The 22,302-nt window shown below is 48.9% G+C and overlaps 1 protein-coding gene across 1 annotated transcript in view; it reads right to left on the bottom strand.

Annotated features, from left to right (window-relative positions):
• Positions 1-22,302, bottom strand: part of neurl4 (neuralized E3 ubiquitin protein ligase 4) — a 105,869-nt gene that overhangs the window by 24,317 nt on the left and 59,250 nt on the right. The window contains 10 exon segments of the mRNA XM_068023807.1: positions 1,200-1,343; positions 3,241-3,339; positions 4,279-4,494; positions 6,410-6,555; positions 7,635-7,763; positions 10,358-10,527; positions 14,394-14,472; positions 15,952-16,028; positions 18,966-19,164; positions 21,031-21,216. Of these exon segments, the coding sequence (XP_067879908.1) occupies positions 1,200-1,343; positions 3,241-3,339; positions 4,279-4,494; positions 6,410-6,555; positions 7,635-7,763; positions 10,358-10,527; positions 14,394-14,472; positions 15,952-16,028; positions 18,966-19,164; positions 21,031-21,216 (1,445 nt within the window).

The following is a 22,302-nucleotide window of genomic DNA, read 5'->3' as shown; positions in this document are numbered from 1 at the left end:
CTGCATTTGAGAAGGTAGATAAGCAAACGAGGGAGAAAGGAATAGGTTACGTGGATAGAGTAAGATGAGACGGGTGGGAAAGCGGCTAGTGTGGAGTGCAAACACCGGCCTAAACCAGCTGGGCCGAATGGCCTGTTTCTGTGCTGTAACATTCAATGCAATTCTATGTAAATTTAGATCGGGGGTATCCCAGCTGCACATTCAGCCCCGAGCCATGGAAACACAAGCAACCAAGCCTACTTGCGTTTATAATCCTTGTTAGTTGGCCTGTCCTGTGTGAATTTTGAGGAGTTTTGGAAAGGGCACAGTTGCCTCATTGGTGCATAAGTCAGAATCCCCAAGATCTATTTGTATCAGAAAGCTGAGATATATTCAGAGAACAGGAGCACGGATTTAATTTTACACGTAGGCCCGAGGCTCCGTGCTTATGCGGCCCCCAGGGACATAAAGCCCCTCACCTGGATGATACTCTGAACCCACTAACCGCGCTCTCAACCTGTTCTGCCAACTTCAATGACTTACGCGCATATACACCCAGGTCCCTCTGCTCCTGCACCCCCTTTACAGTGAAAGATGAGAGAAAGTGAATAGAAACGTACAATGAAAGGTTGATATGAGGCAGATGGAATGGGAGGAGACTCGTGTGGACTATGAACACCAGCACAGGCTAGATGGGCTGAATGGCCTGTTTCTGTGCTGTATGTACTGTTATTCTAAGATCCTTCGGATTCAGATAAAGTTACACGGAGGGTGAAGGAACAACTAAGTAATAAGTCATGGCACTCGCCCAATGGCTGCTGTACAACAGAAACATACAGGCTACATAGAAGGTCCCAGGTTTGTTCCCCGGTCTGTGCTGAATTAGTTGATCACAGCTGGGGCAGGAGTTGGGGGTGGTCCGACAGGGCTCCAAAGAGCCGGAAATGAGCCAGAGTCCCTGATCCCGATCGCTATCCAGTGAATTCCCTGCTGGAAGGTACGCACGAGTGTGTGGTTGTTGGGCGAGGGCAGGATCGGCTGGTCTATGATGCTCTCCATGGCCGAATAGCCCGCCGACCATCAACTGTCCAGGCATACACACAAACAGCGGTCACTTGGGGTGAGGTCCCAAAGGACGATTGGTGCCCGTGCAACTGTATCCCAGTGAGAGTCAGTGCCATCATGGAAGAAGAGGGAAACAGAACACATCCTTTCCTTACAGGGCTCAGCTCTTCTTCCTCCTCGCTGCAGCTGTCCGACGACATCGAGGGCGGCTTTGTGCTCTCCGTCTCTTCCAGCGCACTGGAGCTGACGATGGACACCGACACAACCTTACCATACAAGTCTATGACCGCAAAAACATTCTGGAAGGACAAGGAGACGGAGAGAGAGAGAAAATGTGTTAAAAATAATATTAAATGTATTAAAAATAATCAGTGGCTCCCACAGCATCAGATCTTTGAGGGGCTGGGATGAAACGTCTTACATAAAATTTACAACACAGAAATAGGCCATTCAGCCCAACTGGTTCATTCTCCATCCTCCCACCTTCTTAGCATATCTTTCTATTTCTTTCTTCCTCATGCGCTTATCTAGCTCCTTTTGAAACGTGTCTGTGCTGTTTGCCTCATTCACTCCTTGTGGTAGCATCCGAACATACGAATTAGGAGCAGGAGTAGGCCATGAAGCCCTTCGAGCCTGCTCTGCCATGCAATAAGTTCATGGCTCAACTGATTACTCCACATTTCCATCTACCCCCGATAACCTTCCACCCCCATTGCTTATCAAGAATCTATCTACCTCTGCCTTAAAAATATTCAAAGACTCTGCTTCCACTGCCTTTTGAGGAAGAGAATTCCAAAGACTCACGACCCTCAGAGAAAAAATTTCTCATCTCTGTCTTAAATGACCCCTTATTTTTAAACAGTGACCCCTAGTTCTAGATTCTCCCAGAAGGGGAAACATCCCGTCCTCGTCTACGCTGTCAAGACCCCTCAGGATCTTATATTCGAGTTCCACATTCTCATCACTCGCTGGCTTAAGAAGTTTCTCCTGAATTCCCCAATTTAAGTTTAAGGATCATCACTTGTGGAAATAAACAAGGTTAGCACAGGGTTAGAGATGTATTGTTATGAATGAGGGACTTTGTAACATGATTGTGTTTTAAAAACTGTGATTTTTAAAAGTCAAGATGGAGTCCAGAAGGTCAGGTGAACTCACATCCAATCTGCGAAAGGTTAAAAGGACAACACAGATCAAAGACTTTTTTTTGAAAAAAAATCAGAGACTGCAGGGCTAACACCTGAACGACAATGGGTTTCGCCCTCCCAGACTCTCAGGTCATAAAACAAGGAGTCAGTAATTCGGAAGATGGAAATGTACCAGGCAGCTGTTAGCACCTGGAAGCAATGCAAAGGCCCAAGTGCCTTGGTGAAACCAGACATCTGCACTTTGCACATTGGATCAGTACAATAAGCTATTGACTTTTGAGTCCAGATAAATTTGACAGACTTTCTGAAGGCAGGCTGTAAGTGAAGAAACCAGCAGTTGTGGCCTCAAGAGAGGAGCCACCTGCTCTCAGAAGGCTGATACAGTAGTAAAAGGCTGCAAAGACTTGAACCTGATTTGAAAGTCGAAGCTTGCAGAGAAGTCAAAGACCAGCGGCATCACCAGGAGATGCTTATTCACAGACGTCCAGGTCGGAAGTGCTCGGAGAAGTGAGCGAAGAGGACATTGATTTTTTTTAAAAGGTCTGGGAGATACAACTCATTGCAACTGGGGGGAGTTTGGGACTTGCAACCACAAAGGATTCCGCCATCAAAGAGGACTGTGTAATATATAAGTGTGGTGTGAGGTTTGCGAGTATTTTAATAAGTAAAAAAAAAACCTTTCTTTGTAATTTGGGGCATCAGCGATTTACAAAGTACTATTCAGTTAATTGGGGATCTCTTTCAGTTTAGTTATAATAAATCTGAAAATTTCTTTAAATTGGTCGGGGGGGGGGGGTTGGCGATCATATCTTATATTTTTCATGTTAACGGTCTGACTCAGGTTGCAACACTGTAGATTGCTAAACATGATGCTCACATCCCATGAAAGAGTAAAAAAAACTCTTCATAGTCCCTTAGCTTCTCGCCATTTAGAAAATACAATTCTCAATCCTTCCTGAGAACCAAAGGGGTTGAACCCAGTGTTTGCCCACACTCAAGTCCAGCTGCTGCAGTTTCGCCCCGCATGCTTGGTTGATTAGAGGTTGCTTACCTTGGCGATACCCGCCGCTGCCACACCCATGTCCTCTCCGTCGACGAAAATGTGCATGGTATCATCACTGGCACGCTTCACACCGACTCGGTTGCCAACCTGCGGCGAAAAGGCACGACGTGAAGACGGTAGCAAGCTCAGCCGACTCCACGCGGATCTGAGAGGTGTCCGTGCATTCCACAGAGACGGAGGTTATCCGTGCACAGAAACTAGGTAGCCAATTCCCACCGCCAACTTTCCCCCTTCCTGTCCTGACGGCGATGATGCTCCCAGGCTGGCTGTCAGCCATCCCTCACCCGAGTGATAAATTTCTGTTTGTGAGTCACCACAGGGGATAGGGCCATCCCGAACCCGACTTATCCTTGAACAACCTCTGCACATGTTCACTTTGCAGTCAGAACAGTCAGTGGAGAGTCAGGAGAGCTGGGAAGCCCTGGGTCATATTTTCTCCTTCGTATCTTGCACTTAATTCAAACATTACGAGTTCAGCAGTGGTGCGAAGTGGGTCTGACTTTGCATCGACCACCGAACGAAACCTCAGGACATCCCAAAGCACTTTACAGCCAGTGACATGAAGTGGAGTCACTGTTGTAATTTAAGAAAATGGGACAGCCAATTTGTACACAGCATGATCCCACAAACAGCAACATGATAATAACCAGAGAATCTGTTTTTAAATGATGTTGGTTGGGGGATAAATATTGGGCAGGGCTCTGCTCTTCTTCGAAATAGTGGCCGTGGGATTTTACACGTCCGAGGGGGCAGACGGGGCCTCGGTTTTAACATCTCATCTTAAAAGACAGCACCTCCGAAAGTGCGGCACTACCTCAGAACTGAGATCTGGAAGCGTCAGCCTAGATTAGGTAGGTGCTCATGTCCCTGCACTGGGATTTGAACACAGGACCTTCTAACTTGGAGGCGAGAGAGTGATGCCCACTGAGCCACGGCTGACACACACAAAAAAAATGAATAACTCACACTGCTACGAAGCCTGGATTGTAGCCGACGAGCTCCTGCCCCCTCCCCGCCCAGATTTACCGTCAGCCGTTCCATCGAGAAACCGTAGTTCTGCTTCTGCAGCGTGCCGTTCCTCCTGACCTCAGAGCCGCTGACCAGCCAGCTGACCTTTGACCTCAGCTCCAGCAACGAAGACGGAAGCCCTGACGAGGTGCAGGAGATCTCCAAAGGATGAAGAGTGGTCAGCCCGATGTGCAGTGAACCAGACCACTGCTCGTCAATCTCATCGATCTTAATCTGTGGGCGGCAGCATCAAGACAGACGGCTTGTGAGGGAAACAAGAACGGGTCTGGAGGGCTTGAGGGGTCATTCTGCACAAAGAGGCACTGCTTGCATTTACAAGAAACACTTTGCTCTGCATGCTTCCCTTTTACGTCCAAGACCTTGGGGGGAGGGGTGGGGGCAGTGGCAGGGAGGGGTGCCAGACGGACAGCATCAAAGCGACCTCTGTTTCCTGACTACAACTCTCGGACGCGAAATGAGCTTGCACAGTTTCAGGCAGTGCCTGGTTCACAGCGGCACACTGCCAATTCAAGCCACCTTGCCGTAAATTGCAAATCTCATTCAGGGAGGCCTTGCAATAGCTGGTGTGAGATGTGGAAAAATGTTATACTGGTGCTCTTCTGAAGTTGAGATGGTGTAGGGGGAGCTTTACTCTGTATCTAACCCCGTGCTGTACCTTAACTATCCCCAATGTAAGTGATATATAATGAGGAAAGACAAGAGAAACGTGGACTTCTCAAGCGTGGGTTGAATGACTGAGGGGAGTGTTACAGTTTCAAATTAAAATCAGGCAATGGGAAAGAGAAAACAACAAGGCTAAACTTGCAAAAAGTGAAGTGAAGAAAGATTTTCACACCAAAAGTGATCCATACATTGAATGAACTTTGGTGTGGGGGAGCTGAAGCCAAGAACCCTGGAACCATTTAAAAAGCAGTTGGATGCTGTGACTGTGGAAGTGGGGGAGCGCGTGAGTAGGGACAGGACAGTCTTTGAGTGGATGAGGTGAGCCATCATCCTTGGCCATGCTATCTTATAATGAGATCTTGTGGAGTGACCCTAATGGTTTTATCCAGCTGTTGCTACCGTGCAATCTTCCAAAAAAACAGATGATTTCTCTCTTGGAATTGAGCGTGCTTGGGGGAGGGATTGGGGTAAAGTCACATGTTACACCTGGAGACTGCCACCTCCCCTGCGAGACCGAGGAGACTCAGGATCATACAGCACAGAAGGAGGCCTGTTGAGCCTGGCCTGCTTCTGTGCAGTAAATGCTCTAACAGGAAGCAAAAACAGCAGTGAAACCGTGATCCAATTTCAACCACTTCCTCCCCCATAGCCCTGCAAATTTCTCCCTTTCAAGTATTCATCCAATTACCTTTTGGAAGTTACGATTGAATCTGCTTCCATCACCCGTTCAGGCAGCACGACGATAAATTTCTCCTCTCCACCCAGTTCATTTGCCGATTACCTTAAATCGGTGTCCTTTGGACACCAAAACCCCTCAATTTTGAACACCACTATTTAATTTCCCCTTAACTTTTCTCTGCTCTAAGGAGAACAAGCCCAGAGGCACAATAAAGCAAAGAGGGTCTGCACGCCCAATGGGCCAAACCGGATACTGCTGAGGATTCAGCAGGACCACATAAACCGAAACATTTTCGCTCGCACCCCACGACCTCCCAATTCGAGTGCCCCGGCTTGGGGCGGATGCCAGTGCTCCTGGAGTGGGCAACGGAGGCAGAATCATAGCATAGTGCAGTGCAGGAGGCAGCCATTTGGCCCATCGACTCTGTGCTGGCTCTTTCGAAAAGCAATCCAGTTAGTTTCACTCCCCTGCTCTTTCCCCATATCCCCGCAATTTTTCCTCCTTCAAGTATTTATCCAGTTCCCTTTTGAAGGTTACTACTGAATCTGTTTCCCCCTGCCCACCAGGCAGAGCATTCCCAATTCTAACCACTCATTGAGTAAAAATGTTTTTCCTCATGCTCTCTCTGGCTCTTTAATCTATCACCTTAAACCTGCGCCCTTGGGTTATCGACTCGCCTGCCACCGGAAACGGTTTCTCTTTATCTAATTGCTTCCCGATTTTGAACACCGCTATCCAATCCCCTGTTAGCCTTCTCCACTCGAAGCAGAACATTACTCGAGTTACCTCAAAGACCTCGTCTGACCTCAGCTCCTTCATGCTGAAAACGACCCCATGGGAGAATCCCTGGATCCGCACTGCCCGGCAGCCATCATTCTGCAGCGCCACGTTCTTCCCGCAGTTTGAGTGGAAGCGGTGCGCGATACCTGGAACTGAAAGGTGACAAACGGAGTGCGTCAGCCTGCCAGACCCCAATCCCCCTCGCCCGCCCGTCAACACCTTGCATTTGCGTAGCGTCTTTAACGAGGTTTAGCGTCCCAAGGGGCTTCGCAGGAGTGTCAATTAGAGAACGATTTAGGCTATGGTCAGGAGGGCCCAGTCGAGGCATTCGAGGTGCCTGAATCTTACCCGCTACATCATGGGTCTGAGTTGGACACTTGTTATTAGCCAGGACAAGCCTGTGGGTAGTGACCGTGTTGTTACTTTGCGGGAGGGATAGAGCTCACAATTTGAAGTTCATATGCACACATGCACTTGTTTTGTTGACAGCTGTACATATTTTCTACATCTATCTGTAAAAAAAAAGATACACACACACACACAGAGCATCTCTCTCTCCCACACCTCTTGCCGCTATGAGACTGGCTGTACACAAACTTCCCTCACTGTCCTGCTTTCTACAGACACCATGACAAACTAGCAATCTCGAAGAAGCCTCAGCAATGCGCTGTCTACACGGGATCTGCCTTTGGACACCTGCTCGGGGTCGGTTGGGGTTGGGGCAAGCAGGGGATCAAAGCTCTGCTGGTCATTGTGTTAGCACGGGGGTCGTGGGAGGTGCATTGATATTCTCCCCCCTAATGTTCCATCAGCCAGATGGTCTAGTTTGTAATGCTTCAGTGTCATGTTACAGCCACTACTGTTTCCTAGTACCCCTCAGGGTAAAGTGCACCGCTGGCCGAGGAATTGGGGGAAAACGGGGGTGGCACACTCAGAGAAGCTGCGACACCGCAGCGCCCATTCTCCGATCGTTGCTCCCTTTTTAACATGGCAGCTTGCCCCACCCCCTACCCCTTCCCAGACCCAACCCCATGCCACCAACTCTTGCTTGGGTGCCTCGCCCAGATGGCCAATTCGACTGCAGGAAGCATCACAGCCAAGTCACTCATCTGGCCTTGGGGGGGGGGGGGGGGGGGGGAGGGGAACTGAGCACCAACCGGGGCTGATCTTTTCCCTCCATAACCAAGGGGCAGAGTGGTGGTAGAATGAGAGTGGGGAGGAGCATGCATACCTGGCGAATGTATCGGGAAGGATTTCTCAGTGACGTTGCTCAGGGACAGGCTGTTGTCCACCGGTGGCGAGCCGCTGGTGATGGACACTTGGACGCACTGTCCGTACAGATCAACCACAGCGTACAGCTCTGCGGGGAGAGGAAACAGGACGATAACAGCAGCTACTGTACACTCTCCAAGCTGAAATTAAAATGAAAACCTTTTCCCTGCTCTCATCAGCCCCAAGTAAATATTAGAAACCAAGGTGGGAGCGGGGGGAAAACAGTGTACAAACTGTCAGGGACCCTTGTATCAGGAGTGCAAGCGGACACTGGAAAATCCAAGCGAGATAAGGGGGTCTGGGATCATGTGTTGTTTCGATCGCAGTGCTCTATCTCTCGGGCAGATGTAGGTGTGTTTGATTAGGTTAGATCAGTCGCGCCTCTCTGAGCCCACCTCACTACCCCCCACCACCGGCCCCTTCAAGCAGATCGACAACAGGTATTTCCACAACGGCGTCTCCTTATACTCTACCCTTGAGAACAGCCCTCTGCCATTTCCCAGTTTAAAAGGGTGACTCCTCCACCACCTGTTGGTCCTGTCGGTAAACAGACCTCCCCTTGCTCTCAGTCATCTCCCCCTCCTCACCACAACCCCAACTGGGAGGAACAGAACCGCACAGTCGTGGAGAATTCCTGCTGTCATCGCTATTTGGTGCGGAGTTAACCCATTGCAAGCCTGTTGGAATTGGCTGGGGCACCCCATTACTGAAGGAGCTAAGGGGAATTCCCTGACTGCAGATTGTTGACTTCACAGCGACTCCTTGCTGGCAAGGGCATAGGCAGCGAGATAGGATCAGGCCCGAGAGTGATGACCCCCACCACTAAATAACCAGCCAACCCTTGGCGTCTGGGGTTAACTTATGAGGAGTATAGGATTACAGAAGATATAGAGCAGAGAAACAGGCCATTCGGCCCAACCAGCCCATGCCAGCGTTTATGCTCCACTCGAGCCTCCTCCCATCTTTCCTCATCTAAATCCATCATCGTAACCTTCTATTCCCTACTCCCTCATGTGCTTGTCTAGCCTCCTCTTAAATGCATCTATATGATTCACTTCAACCACTCCCTGTGGTAGCGAGCTCCACATTCTCACCACTCTCTGGGTAAAGACATTTCTTCTGAATTCCCGATTGGATTTCTTGGTGACTCCTATATTGATGGCCCTGGGCTGAGGCTGACCGGGGGAGGTAGGGGCATTAAACCAGCACCCTTCAGAGGTGGGAACAAGACAGGGGGCCAGAGGAGGAGCTAAGCTGCCCACACAGCTGACCAGTGGCATAGATCCTTGTGAATATCGGTTTTGTAAGGGGCTTTGGTCATAAATGGTGCCTCTTCTGATGTCTATTTTGAGTTGGCTTTGAGCTGGGCTACGTGGCAAACTTGCTGGTTATGACGTACGGGCTTCACCTACCGCTCTGTGGGTTACCCGACTGTTGCTGTCGATCCAAAGCAAAGCACCGTAAAAGACTTAACAGGCAAGGAGCCTCTAGCAAAGAGAAAGCTGAGGGGGGTCTGGGGGTGGGGGTACAGTGGGATCTCTCACCCGAGAGGGCACCTGGAGTGGGGATGGGAGTGGGGTTCGCCTCAGGTTTAACATCCCATCGGAAAGATGGAAACTCCCTCAGCACTGAGCAGTGCCAGCCTTGAAAGATAGATTTTTGATTGACAATGGTTATGGGTCAGACAGGAAAGTGGAGTTGAGACCACAACCAGATCAGCCACGATCTTATCGAACAGCTCAAAGAGCCAAATGGCCTACTCCTGCAAGGGCATAGGCAGAGAGATAGGATCAGGCCCGAGTGTGATGACCCCCACCATTAAATAACCAGCCAACCCTTGGCGTCTGGGGTTAACCCAGGAGTATAGGATTACAGAAGATATTATAGAGCACAGAAACAGGCCATTCGGCCCAACCAGTCCATGCCAGCATTTATGCTCCACTCGAGCCTCCTCCCATCTTTCCTCACCTAAAGCCATCATCGTAACCTTCTATCTTTCAAGGCTGACACTGCCCAGTGCTTCTTTTGTTCCTAACACACAACCTTCTGATTTGGGAGTAGGAGAGAGAGTGAGACAGAGTGAGACAGGGAGAGCGAGAGCGAGAGCGAGAGCGAGAGCGAGAGCGAGAGGGAGAGGGAGAGGGAGAGGGAGAGGGAGAGGGAGAGGGAGAGGGAGAGGGAGAGGGAGAGGGAGAGGGAGAGGGAGAGGGAGAGGGAGAGCGAGAGGGAGAGGGAGAGGGAGAGGGAGAGGGAGAGGGAGAGGGAGAGCGAGAGGGAGAGCGAGAGGGAGAGCGAGAGGGAGAGCGAGAGGGAGAGCGAGAGGGAGAGCGAGAGGGAGAGCGAGAGGGAGAGCGAGAGGGAGAGCGAGAGGGAGAGGGAGAGGGAGAGGGAGAGCGAGAGGGAGAGCGAGAGGGAGAGCGAGAGCGAGAGGGAGAGCGAGAGGGAGAGCGAGAGGGAGAGGGAGAGCGAGTGAGTGTGAGTGAGAATGAGTGTAAGAGAGAGTGAGAGTGAAAGTGAGAGAGAGAAAGAGAACGAGCAAGCAGGGAGGAAAAAGTGCTACCTCTACTAAGCATAGCTCTCAACCTGACCAACAGACCACGATCTCACCGGGGTGCGGATGGGGATGAGGGCCTGACTATGGCCGCACACACACTATCCACCCACCCTGTGGCATTGATTTACCTGGCGGTAGCCCCGAGCAGGCCACTCCCTGGTCCACCCCGTTGATGTAGTAGTGGAGGTCACCGTTCAAGCTGCGCATCATCCCGATCCGCGAGCCAGTGGTCAGCGAGTCCAGGTCGCAGCCGTAATTGTTGCGCATCGTGTTCCCGTCTTGCATGATTGCCGTGCCGCTGCGAGGTGGATGGGCGGGGGTCGTGGTGGGGGGGGGGGGGGGGGGGGGGGGGCGGGAGGAGGAAGAGACCACCAGAAAGACATCAAGGACCTAAACTGCTAGTGACAAGCACTCGCTGATACACATCCGCGCACAGAGTAAGGTTCGGGATCGGTTGCCGCTAAAGACTGGGGGGGATGGCCGTCGGTTCCAGCATTGGCGGCTGTGGCTTTAGTTGCCGAGATCCTAAAAGCTCCGGAGTTCCCTCCCTAAACCTCTCCACCCATCTCTCCTGCTTTAAGATGCTCCTTAAAACCTACCTCTTTGACCAAGTTTGTCCCTAATGGCTCGGTGTCAATTTTTGTCTCTTGGGATATTTTACGATGTTAAAGGCGCTATATAAATGCTAGCTAGTGCTGTTGTGATATACAGGTTAGGATTCTGTCAGTTTGCATGATTCAAGTGTTGCCTTTCCAGGTTTGGGCTCCCATCCCCTTTCCCAGGCTGGTGAGCTCACATAAGGAAGCCTGGAATGGGAACAAAATTCGCTAGATTCTGGAAAGGTTCCATCAGACTGGAAAACAGCAAATTATAACCCCTCTATTCAAGAAGGGGAGGAGGCAGAAAACAGGTAACTATAGGCCAGTTAGCTGGCGTCTGTCATGGGGAAGGTGTTAGAATCAATCATTATGGAGGCTATAGTTGGGCACTTAGAAAAACTCAAGGTAATTGGGTATAGTCAGCATGGCTTTGTGAAAGGGAAATCATATTTAACCAATTTATTGGAGTTCTTTGAAGGAGTAACATGCGCTGTGGATAAAGGGGAGCCCAGTGACGTACTGTACTTGCATTTCCAGAAGGCATTTGACAAGGTGCCACATAAAAGGTTATTATGCAAAGTAAAAGCTCATGGTGTAGGGGGTAACATATGAGCATGGATAGAAGATTGGCTGGCTGGCAGAAAACAGAGTATGCATAAATGGGTCCTTTTCTGATTGGCAGGATGTGGCGAGTGGAGTCCCGCAGGGGTCTGTGCTGGGGCCTCAACTTTTTACAATTTATATCAATGACTTAGATGAGGGGAGCGATGGCATGGTAGCTAAATTTGCAGATGACACAAAGATAGGTAGGAAAGTATGTTGTGAAGAGGCCATAAGGAGGTTGCAGACCGATATAGATAGGTTGAGCGAGTGGGCAAAAATCCGGCAGATGCAGTATAATGTGGGGAAAATGTGGAAGTTGTTCACTTTGGCAGGAAGAATAAAAAAGCAGAGTATTACTTAAATGGAGAACGACTGCAGAATTCCGAGGTGCAGAGGGATCGAGGTGTTCTAGTGCATGAGTCACAATAAGTTAGTATACAGATACAGCAAGTAGTAAAGAAGGCTAATGGAATGCTATCCTTTATTATTTTATTGAAAATAAAAGTAAGGATGTTCTGCTTCAGTTATACAGGGCATTAGTGAGATCATATCTTGAATACTGTGTGTAGTTTTAGTCTTCTTATTTAAGGAAGGATGTGAATGTGTTGGAGGCGGTTCAGAGGAAGTTTACTAGATTGATACCTGGAACGAACAGGTTGTCTTATGAGGAAAGGTTGGACAGACTGGGCTTGTTTTCACTGGAGTTTAGAAGAGTGAGGGGAGACTTGATTGAAGTTTATAAGATCCTGAACGGTCTTGACAAGGTGGATGTGGAAAGGATGTTTCCTCTTGTGGGTGAGTCCAGAACTAGGGGGGCACTGTTTTAAAATTAGGAGTCATCCTTTTAGGACAGAGAGGAGGACAAATTTTTTCTCAGAGGGTTGTGCGACTGTGGAACTGTCTGCCTCAGAAGGTGGTGGAGGCGGGGTCACTGAATATTTTTAAGGCGGGGGTAGATAGATTCTTGTTAGACAAGGGAATCAAAGGTTATCAGGGGTAGATAGGAGTGTGGAATTCGAGACACAAACAGATCAGCCATCTTATTGAATGGTGAAGCAGGTTAGAATGGCCTACTCCTGCTCCTAATTCGCACGTTCGTATGTAAAAGGCTATTAAGCCATGAAGGCCCGCTCCCTGCATGATTGCCGATGACACCTCCCTCCTCCCACAAAGTCTCTGTGCTCTCTTCATATAGAAAAACATAATGCAATCAGAGTCAATATGGTTTTATGAAAAGGAAATCTTGTTTGACAAATTTGTTAAGAGTTCTGTGAGGATATAACAAGCAGAGTGGATAAAGGGGAACTAGTAGATGCTGTGTATTTGGATTTTCAGAAGGCGTCCGATAAGGTTCCACACAAAAGGTTATTGCACAAAATAAGAGCTCAGGGTACTGGGGGTAATGTGTTGGCATGGATTGAGGATTGGCTAACACACAGAAGGCAGAGAGTTCAGATCAATGGGTCTTTTTCAGGCTGGAAAGCCATAACTAGTGGGGTGCCACAAGGATTGGTCCCAGGGCTTCAACTATTTACTACCCATATTAATGACTTAGAGGAAGGGACAGAGTGTCATGTATCCAAATTTGATGATACAAAAATAGGTGGGAAGGCAGCTTGTGATGAGGACACAAAGAATCTGCAAAGGGATATAAATAGATTAAGTGAGTGGGCAAAAACTTGGCAGATGGAGTTCAAAGTGGGAAAGTCTGAGGTAACCACTTTGGTAGGAAGAATAAAAAGGCAGATTATTATTTAGATGGAGAAAGACTACAAAATACTGCAGTACAGAGGATTCTGGGTATTCTTGCACATGAAACACAAAGTTAGCATGCAAGTGCAGCAAGTAATTAGGAAGGCAAATGGAATTTTGGCCTTTATTGCAAAGGGTTAGAGTTTAAAAAAAGGGATGTCTTGTTACAACTGTACAGGGTGAGGCCACACCTGGACTACTGCATACAGTTTTGGTCCCCGTATTTAAGGAAGGATATACTAGCATTGGAGGCAGTTCAGAAAAGGTTTACTAGACTGATTCCTGGGATGAAGAGGTTGACTCATCAAGAATGGCTAAACAGGTTAGGCCTTTATTTACTGGAGTTTCGAAGAATGAGAGGTGATCTGATTGAAACATATCAGATTTTAAGGGGGCTCGACAGGGTAGATGTTGAGAATATGTTTCCACTGGTGGGGGAATCTCGAACGAGGGGATACAGTTACAGAATAAGGGGGCACACATTTAAAACTGAGATGCGAAGGAATTTCTTCTCTGAGGGTGGTGAATCTCTGGAATTCTCTACCTTAGAGAGTTGTGGAGGCTAGGTCCCTAAATGTATTTAAAGAAGTAGATAGATTTTTGAAATCTCGGCGAGTTGAGGGTCATGCAGAGCAGGCCCGAAATAGGAGTTGAGGCCTGGGACAGCTCAGCCATTATCTTATTGAATGGCAGGGCAGGGTTAAGGGGCTGAATGGCCTACTCCTGCTCCTATTTCTTATGTTCTTATGTTCCTAGTCTCTATTAATCTCTCTACCTTTCTCACTCCTCCTTATCGACAGGTATCAACACAGTTCCTTTTTTGCACCCAGAACAACTCCAACTTTAAACAGCATCGGCACAAAACGTGTGAAATGGCTTTGCCCCCCCACCCCCCCCTCTGATCAACAGCCATTTGACTTTCCTCTCCTGTTGACAGGGGTGCGGGGGCGCTGTGTTACAAAGACCATCAATGCACCTCTCGAATTCCAGCCCCCACACTGCGTAGCTGACCCTCTGAATCAGCCTGGCGATCAAGTCAGGGCAACCAGGAATGGGCATGAAACGTGGCCTTCCTAGTACCACCCTCTTTGGACAGGGAAGAGTGGACTGGGACCACCCCACCCCCATCTGCTCCAACACGATACGGTAGATGTTAAACTCATCCCCGCTCCAACCCCCACCAAACAGTGTGCCCAGACTGTGGCATTACCTCAGCATCCATGTGTCATAGTCTATATCCGTCATAGTGCTGGGAAACTCAAGATCTTCCGGATGGATTGCTGTCACTCCTAAATAAGGGGGGAGTCTCAATATTAACTATGATAGGAAAAATGTCATTAAAGTGGACAATATGGGAAAATACACAGCAGAATGAACACAGCATAACCGACAGGCTTAAAGCAGCTCGTTCAAACGGATCTGACACAAACAAAACTGCCTGCATAATACTCCGGCAGAGACTTGTGCATATAGCACAGAGGCAGGCACGCACTCCCCAGACATGTGGCATGCAGCACTGGATACTTAATTCGCCTGCACAATCCAGGCAATTAACGCACAGATACACGCACAGCTCCAGACACGCGCGTGACACTACTCAAGACACATGAGCTCTCCCCACACATACGGCGCAGATACACAAGCATACAACACAATCTAGACGTACGCTCTCCCAGAAACACACACATTCTCCCCGCGCACACGTGCGTGCTACCTACCTAGATATACACACTATCTAAATACATGCCCATGTACCCTACACTGTATAAGCAAAACAGACATAGACAATCTCCTACATCACAGATACACGCTCTATCGGTAACTGTGTCTGTCTCTCTCACACACAGAGAAATACTCAGGTCAGGCAGCATTTGTGCGGAGAGTCATTTGGCCCATTGAGTCCATGCTGGCTCTCCAGCAAGCGCAGAGGCGTGGAATACCTCGTTACCCAGCCTGCTGACATCACATCGCTCCTTTCCCCCTGCCTCTGCACTCGCTTAAACCTTGCCACATCACAAACGTTTCCCAGTTGCAGCCTGCAACTTTAACACACTCTGTCTGACCTGCTGAGCATTTCCTACATTTTCTTTTATTTCAAATTGGCAGCATTTTGCTTTTCTAACAGACATCGAGTTGGGAGAGATGGTCTGACCAGCTAATGGAAACTGTCACTGGGTCTAGCTGATCGACTCTTGGACTCTGGATTCGAATTGGGCGGGTCACTGCTTTAGATTAGCAGCTCTTGTGTACTGTGCTCTCAGTGGGAGGATTCCAAACGAAGCCCACTTTCAGCGCTGCAGCATTTCAGTTGAACTGATGTGTGCAGGCAGCATCTTTGGGTAGTGACAGGGGTGGTAGCGGGAGCTTAGAGGTGAACAGGTCTCATAGTTGTCCTGCCATGCTGGTCTTTAGGTGGTAAGTTCTGGGCCTGGGCCAGATCCCTGGACCGTGCTGAGCTAGCTGATGTCTGGCAGGGCACCACCTACTGCCCTCTGCAACATCACCATATCAGCAATGCTTCATGCTATTTGACCGGGGTGGGGGAATCATCACAACCTGGCCTTAAACCCAGGCTCGTCCGACGTCTACAGACTTTCCCGCAGGGATCGGGTGGGAAAAAGGAACTGTGCCCCCACCCGCCACGCCATCCACCCAATCCCTGGTGAATGCTGCCTCCTTCCACTGCCTAGAAGTACAGCCTCAGCTCTATTTCCCCCACCCTGACCCCCACTAAACCTCAGGGAAACCCCGCCTGCCTCATTACTCACCCGCCTCGATGGATCCAGACCACCGATCCACCATCTTCTGAATCAGTATTTCAAACATTTCCCCTTCTCTTAATGCTCTGCAAAGTAAAATCGACAAAGCCACCAGTTTGTAACAGAATCACAGAATTATTACAGCGCAGAAGGAGGCCATTCGGCCCAGCGCATCTGCACTGGCTCTCTGGAACAGCAATTCACTCAGTTCCATTCCCCCGCCTTCTCCCCGTAAACCTGACATTCTTCCTTTTCATTTAACAGTCTAATTCCCTTTTGAATGCTTCAATTGAACCTGCCTCCACCACGTTCTCAGGCAGTGCATTCCGGACCTGAACCACTCGCTGCGAGAAAAAGCTTTTCCTCCATGTCATTTCTGCTTCTCTTACCAAATACTTGAAACCTGTGCCCTCTCGTTCTCAATCCTTTCATGAGTGGGGAACAGTTTCTCCCTATCTACTCTGTCCAGACCCCTCATGATTTTGAATACCTCGATCAAATCTCCTCTCAGCCTTCTCTTCTCCAAGGAAAACAGTCCTAACTTCTCCAATCTATCTTCATAATTGAAATTCCGCATCCCTGGAACCATTCTCATGAATCTTTTCTGTACTCACTCCAATGCCCTCACGTCTTTCACTGGTTAAAAAGTTTTTAAAAAAGGCTTATAACTTAAGAAATAGGAGTAGGAGTATGACATTCGGCCCCTTGAGCCTGCTCTGCCGTTCAATATGATCATGGTTGATCTACCTCAACTCCACTGTCTCGCCTGATCCCGATATCCCTTGACTCGCTTAGAGTCCAAGAATCTATCGATTTCTGCCTTAAATATACTCAACGATTGAGCGTCCACAGGTCTGTGGGGTCTTGAACTCCAAAGATTCACAACCCTGAGTCAAGAAGTTCCTCCGCATCTTAGCCCTAAGTGGCCGACCCCTTACCCTGAGACTGTGACCTCTCGTTCTAGACTCTCCAGCCAGGGGGGGGAAACAGCCTCTCAGCATTGACCCTGTCAAACCCTCAAAGGATTTTATAGGTTTCAATGAGATCACCTCTCATTCTTTAAAATTTCGGAGAACATAGGCCCACCCTACTCAATCTCTCCTCACAGAGAAAACCTCTCATCCGAGCAATCAATCTAGTGGATGCAGATTCCAAAACAAAGTGTGACGGCCAGTTCCAGGGAAACTGCATCTCAATCTTTCACTGTCCTAGAATGCCTGCAATATCAAGATTGCCCTTTGCAGCCTGGGCATCAAATACAGGCCCTGCCCTGCTTCGCTCAAACTTCTAACAGAGGATGTGACATGGCATCCCTGCAGTGCCCCTCTGACAGAAAAGACTTGCATTTCTATAGCACCTTTTACAGGCTGAGGATGTCCCAAGGTACCTTACAGTCAATCAAGTACTTTGGGAGCATGGTCTCTGTTATAATGTAGGTGCCCAGGCCCCCGACGCCACGCCTCTCCGCCCAGGCCCCCGACGCCACGTCTCACCGCCCAGGCCACCGACACTACGCCTCACCGCCCAGGCCACCGACACCACGCCTCACAGCCCAGGTCACGAGCGGCAGATCAGCCCCAGATGGATTTATGAGGGGAAAGAGGGACCTACTTCAGACATGTTACGAAAGAAAGGAGATGGCTCACAAACCAGAACAACGCAATGAGTCCCAGGGTGTAGTGAACCTCTGGAATGTGTTGCTACTGGTGCAGTGGGCGCTGACTTTCTACATGCCCTCAAGTGGGAACTGGACTGGTTGCCAACTGGAGCAGAGATCACATCGAAACCAAAAAGGAAAAATAAAGACAGTCTTGCATTTTTATAGCACCTTTCATGACCGTGGGTGCCCCAAAGCACTTTACAGCCAATGACATGTAGTCACATGTTGTAATGTGGGAAATGTGGCAACCAATTTGCACGCAGCAGAGCCACAAAATCTGTTTTTTGGTGTGATGCCGATTGAGGGATTAACATAGGCCAGGACACCACATCCACCTGAGGGGAGATGAGGCCTCAGTTTAACGTCTCAAAAAGATGGCACCTCCAACCGTGCAGCACCCCTTTAGTGCCGGTGCTGGGAGCGTCAGCCTAGATTTTTACGTCTAAGTATCTAGAGTCTGACTTGAACCCACGACCTTCTGATTTAAGAGGAGTGAGCGTGACTCACTGAGCCATGGCTTTAGACTTGGTGTGTGAGATTTCCCAGGCGTTCGATCGCCTGAGGAGGTCGGAGAGGAATTTTCTCCTCTGTTTTTCCTGCCTCTTCAAGCAGGTTTCATAGCTGTGAGGGCGTGAAAGTGGGAAGCAAGGAGGAAGGTGGCGGGTGGAAAATGTCTAGTCATGATGCTCCAGCCAACAAGGCGTGTAAGGAAGGCTTTTTTGGACAAGCTGGTCTTTTCCAGCCCCTCTGTTCTGTAGGTATGGCTTGTTTGACTATTCCACCAGACTCCTGGGCCGACCGCCCACGTTCTACTGTCCAGTCAACTTGGTCATCCAAAACTCTGCTGCCCGAGTCCTAACTCGTACCAAGTCCCTTCATGCTCACTGACCTACACTGGTTCCTGGTAAAGAACACCTCAATTCCAAAATCTCATCCTTGTTTCCAAATCCCTCCATGACCTCGCCCCTCCCTATCTCTGCCATCTCCTCCAGCCCTACCAACCCTGTGAGATCTCTGCGCTCCCCTAATTCCGGCCTCTTGAGCACCTCTGATTTTAACCACTCCAGCCGTACCTTTCACTGACAAGGCTTGAAGCTCAGGAACTACTACCCTAAACCTCTCCGCCTCACTTCCCTCCTTTACCACACTCCTTCAAACCTACCTCTTTGACCAAGCTTTTGACTATTCTATCCTGACACCTCTTTATGTGGCTTGCTGTTAAATGTGCCTTTATAACACTCGTGAAACACCTCAGGATGTTTTTATTAAGTTAAAGGCGCTATACAAATACAAGTTGCTGTTATTGTAGTAATCCCCGTGGGAACACTTGCTTGGGACTCGGGCGCACGGCTTGTAGCTTTACCTGCTAGACATGACGATGGCATCATTGAATTCGCTGCGACAGTTCTGCCGGAAGGCAGTGCGGCCACCATTAGTGATCACCGCGTTGTTCCCATGGAGGTGGTGGAAGCGGAGGTCGTTGCTGGGGGTCAGCGAGAAGAGGCTGCAGGGAGAGATCTGATTATTGCCGTCCAAGGAATCATCGGGTAGAGGGGGAAGATCTGGGCAAGCAAACCAAATGTAAAGGCAATAAATCAAGTTACAGAGATTAGATACACACATACAAGTGTCAGATTAACGCAGTGTCAATCTCTCTCACACACACACACAGTGGTAATGTCATTGAGCTAGTAATCCAGAGGCCCAGGCTAAGGCCCTGGGGACACAGGTTCAAATCCCACCACAGCAGCTGGTGGAATTTAGATTCAATGAATTAATAAAATGCAATTAATAAAAATCTGGAATTGAAAGCTAGTCTCAGTAATGGTGCCATGAAACTATCATCAATTGTCGTAAAAGCCCATCCGGTTCACTTTAGGGAAGGAAATCTGCCGTCCTGACCCGGTCTGGCCTACATGTGACTCCAGACCCATGGCAATGTGGTTGACTCTTAACTGCCCTCTGAAATGGCCTAGAAAGACACTCAGTTGTCAAGGGCAATTAGGGATGGGCAACAAATGCTGGCCTTGCCAGCGATGCCCACATCCCACGAAAGAATAAAAAAAATTAACCCAGGATCAATCTCTCACACACAACCTCCTATCAGATTAAGCCAGGATCAATCTCATACACACACCCTCATCAGATTAATGATGTACAACAGTTGAGTATTTGCACAGTTATTGATACATTATTTGAAAAAAACTAGAGTAGGAGCCGGATGTAGACAGATCAGAACAAGAATTGAAGATCGGTTAAATTAAGGAGACTGATTAGGTGATAGCATGTCTCGATGCGAAGCCTAAAGGCTGAAGATGAAAGCGGGTGGCTGAGGGAGGTGAGGAGTTCCACTGTTTGGAGAAAAATTAGTTACTAGAGTAGGAGATGGTGTGATGAGTTTTGACTTAAACATAGTGAGGGCACATCCCAGGCAGCAAGACCTGGACAACCTCTAGGCTTGGGCTGATGAGTGACATTTGCGTCACACAAGTGCCAGGCAACGACCATCTCCAACAGGACTCGAAGCACATTCCATTGACATTCAATGGGATTACAATTGCAGGAGAAACCTTGGGCTATGATCGTACAGGAGGTAAGTGTCTTGAAAGATATCACCCGTGTGATCTCCTGGGGCTGACTTTGATTGGTCAAAGGGGTCGGAAAAGAATTTTCCAAGAGTATTTCTTCCCGCCTCTCCCAAGTGAGAGGCTGCATGGGAGGAGTGGTGAGAGTTGGTTAAGCATCCAGACACGATGTCTATTGATTTCTGGGATGACAGCATTGTCCTATGAGGAGAGATTCAGTAGAATGGGCCTATAATCTCTGGAGGTTAGAAGAATGAGAAGTGATCTTAATGAAATGGATAAAATTCTTAGAGGGCTGGACAGGGTAGGTGCTGAAAGGATGTTTCCCCCTTGGCTGGAGAGTCTAGAACTAGGGAATCATAGACTCAGGATAAGGGGTCAGCCATTACGGACTAAAACGAGGATAAATTTGCTCACTCGGTGTTGTGAATCTTTGGAATTCTCCACTCCACAGGGCTGTTGGTGATCAGTTGCTGAGTATATTCAAGACTGAGATTGAGACACATTTGGACACTAAAGGATGGGCGGGAAAGTGGAGTTGAGGTACAAGATCCTATTGAATGGCGGAGCAGGCTCGAGGGGCCGAATGGCCTCCTCCTGCTCGTATTTCCTATGTTCTTATGCTCCAACCATCTTGAGGCATGGGGCAAGCTAAATGGAACATTGGTCTTTTCCCACCTGCCAATTCCATGCATTCTTTGGGAAGAAGTGTGTGTAGGACGAGGTGGTTGGAACCCAAGACAGCCAAGTGCAGAGGAGCACCGACTGTCCTGTGGTCGGCGAAACTCAGCAGGTTTAAGTAGGGATGGCATACAGTCAAGGCTAGTTAAGCGACAGACCCACCTATATCATCTATGATAGTGGCCTGGGCAGCTTGGCCATAGAGATCCACCACAGCGTAAACACTGGACGGTATGTTAGATGCTGCAAGACCCTGGTCCACGTTGTTCACGAAGAAATGCAAACTTCCGTCTTCCTTGCGCATCACGCCAACCATGTCACCCGCCTTGTGCCAGCCAAGCAGCAGAGGAAGAAATGGAGTGGGAAGTTAGAACGGGAAGCAGTGTGGTAGGGAATAACAGTTAGCACAGCACTTACTCCACCTGCATCTATGTTCATAGGTCCCAGCGACCTCCAAGGAGATCACCCACAGTCCCTTAATCTGCCCGCGAGTGGACACATCAAATGGCTCTCATCTGGATAGAAGGACGCATCTCTTCAACTGCAGCCACTCGGGGCGTGCCTTGTTCCAATGACACCAACAGGATGGGGCAAATGTCACAGGGATCAACTCTGCATCAACGTGCGAGTGCCACAGGGACCACTGTTGCACCAATTTTGCATTGGTGATGGAATTTCTAAAAAAAATCTTTCGGAGCTACATTTCAGTTCTGCTATTGCCGTTAACCTACTCTTTGTCATGGCATCGGTTTACTTAGCTATTTGAGTTTAATAAATCGATGAGGTACTTGCAGCCATCGCCTGATCAAGCGCTTATGCTACTAGCAACCGAAGGGCAAGGAGGACCACATGATAGATCGAGCAAACTTAAAATACAGCAACAAGGGCTTTTCCTGTTTGACCCTAAGGAATGCCACAATAACTCAAATATCGTTGGGCGTGTAAAGTGCGCGCTCCAGGTCATAGGGATCACGGGCTTGCTTACAGGAGTGGCCACTGGTGCTGAGCTCATGAAAAATATCAGCGGTTGAAGTTCAAAAACATGTCAACTATCTTGTCAACCATGCTTCCGGTCACCTCTCAATCCTTCTTTCCTACATACTGACAGCAAGCACACCTCGACAAAGTAATTCACTGGCTGTAAAGCACTTTCGGACGTCCTGGGATCATGAAAGCCACTGTAGAAAACCAAGCCAGTCTTTCTCCCATTTCTGCTCAGCACCCGTTTCTCCTCCATGAAGCACCGCAGACTTGAGCACATAATCTCAGCCGACACTCCCAGCCCAGTACTGAGGGAGGGCTGCATTGTCAGAGGTGCCACCTTTTGGATGAGACATTAAATAGAGGCTCCAGTCAGCCCCCACATTCTCTCTTTCTTGCTCACGCGATTGGCAAGGACTGTTCCGTTGGGAGAAGAGGAATCCACAACAAACA

The sequence above is a fragment of the Heterodontus francisci genome, chromosome 48 (assembly GCF_036365525.1).
Source record: "Heterodontus francisci isolate sHetFra1 chromosome 48, sHetFra1.hap1, whole genome shotgun sequence".
In the NCBI taxonomy this organism is placed as follows: Eukaryota; Metazoa; Chordata; class Chondrichthyes; order Heterodontiformes; family Heterodontidae; genus Heterodontus; species Heterodontus francisci.
Note: the sequence above shows the minus strand (reverse complement) of the source record. Positions and strands in the feature narration are given on the sequence as shown.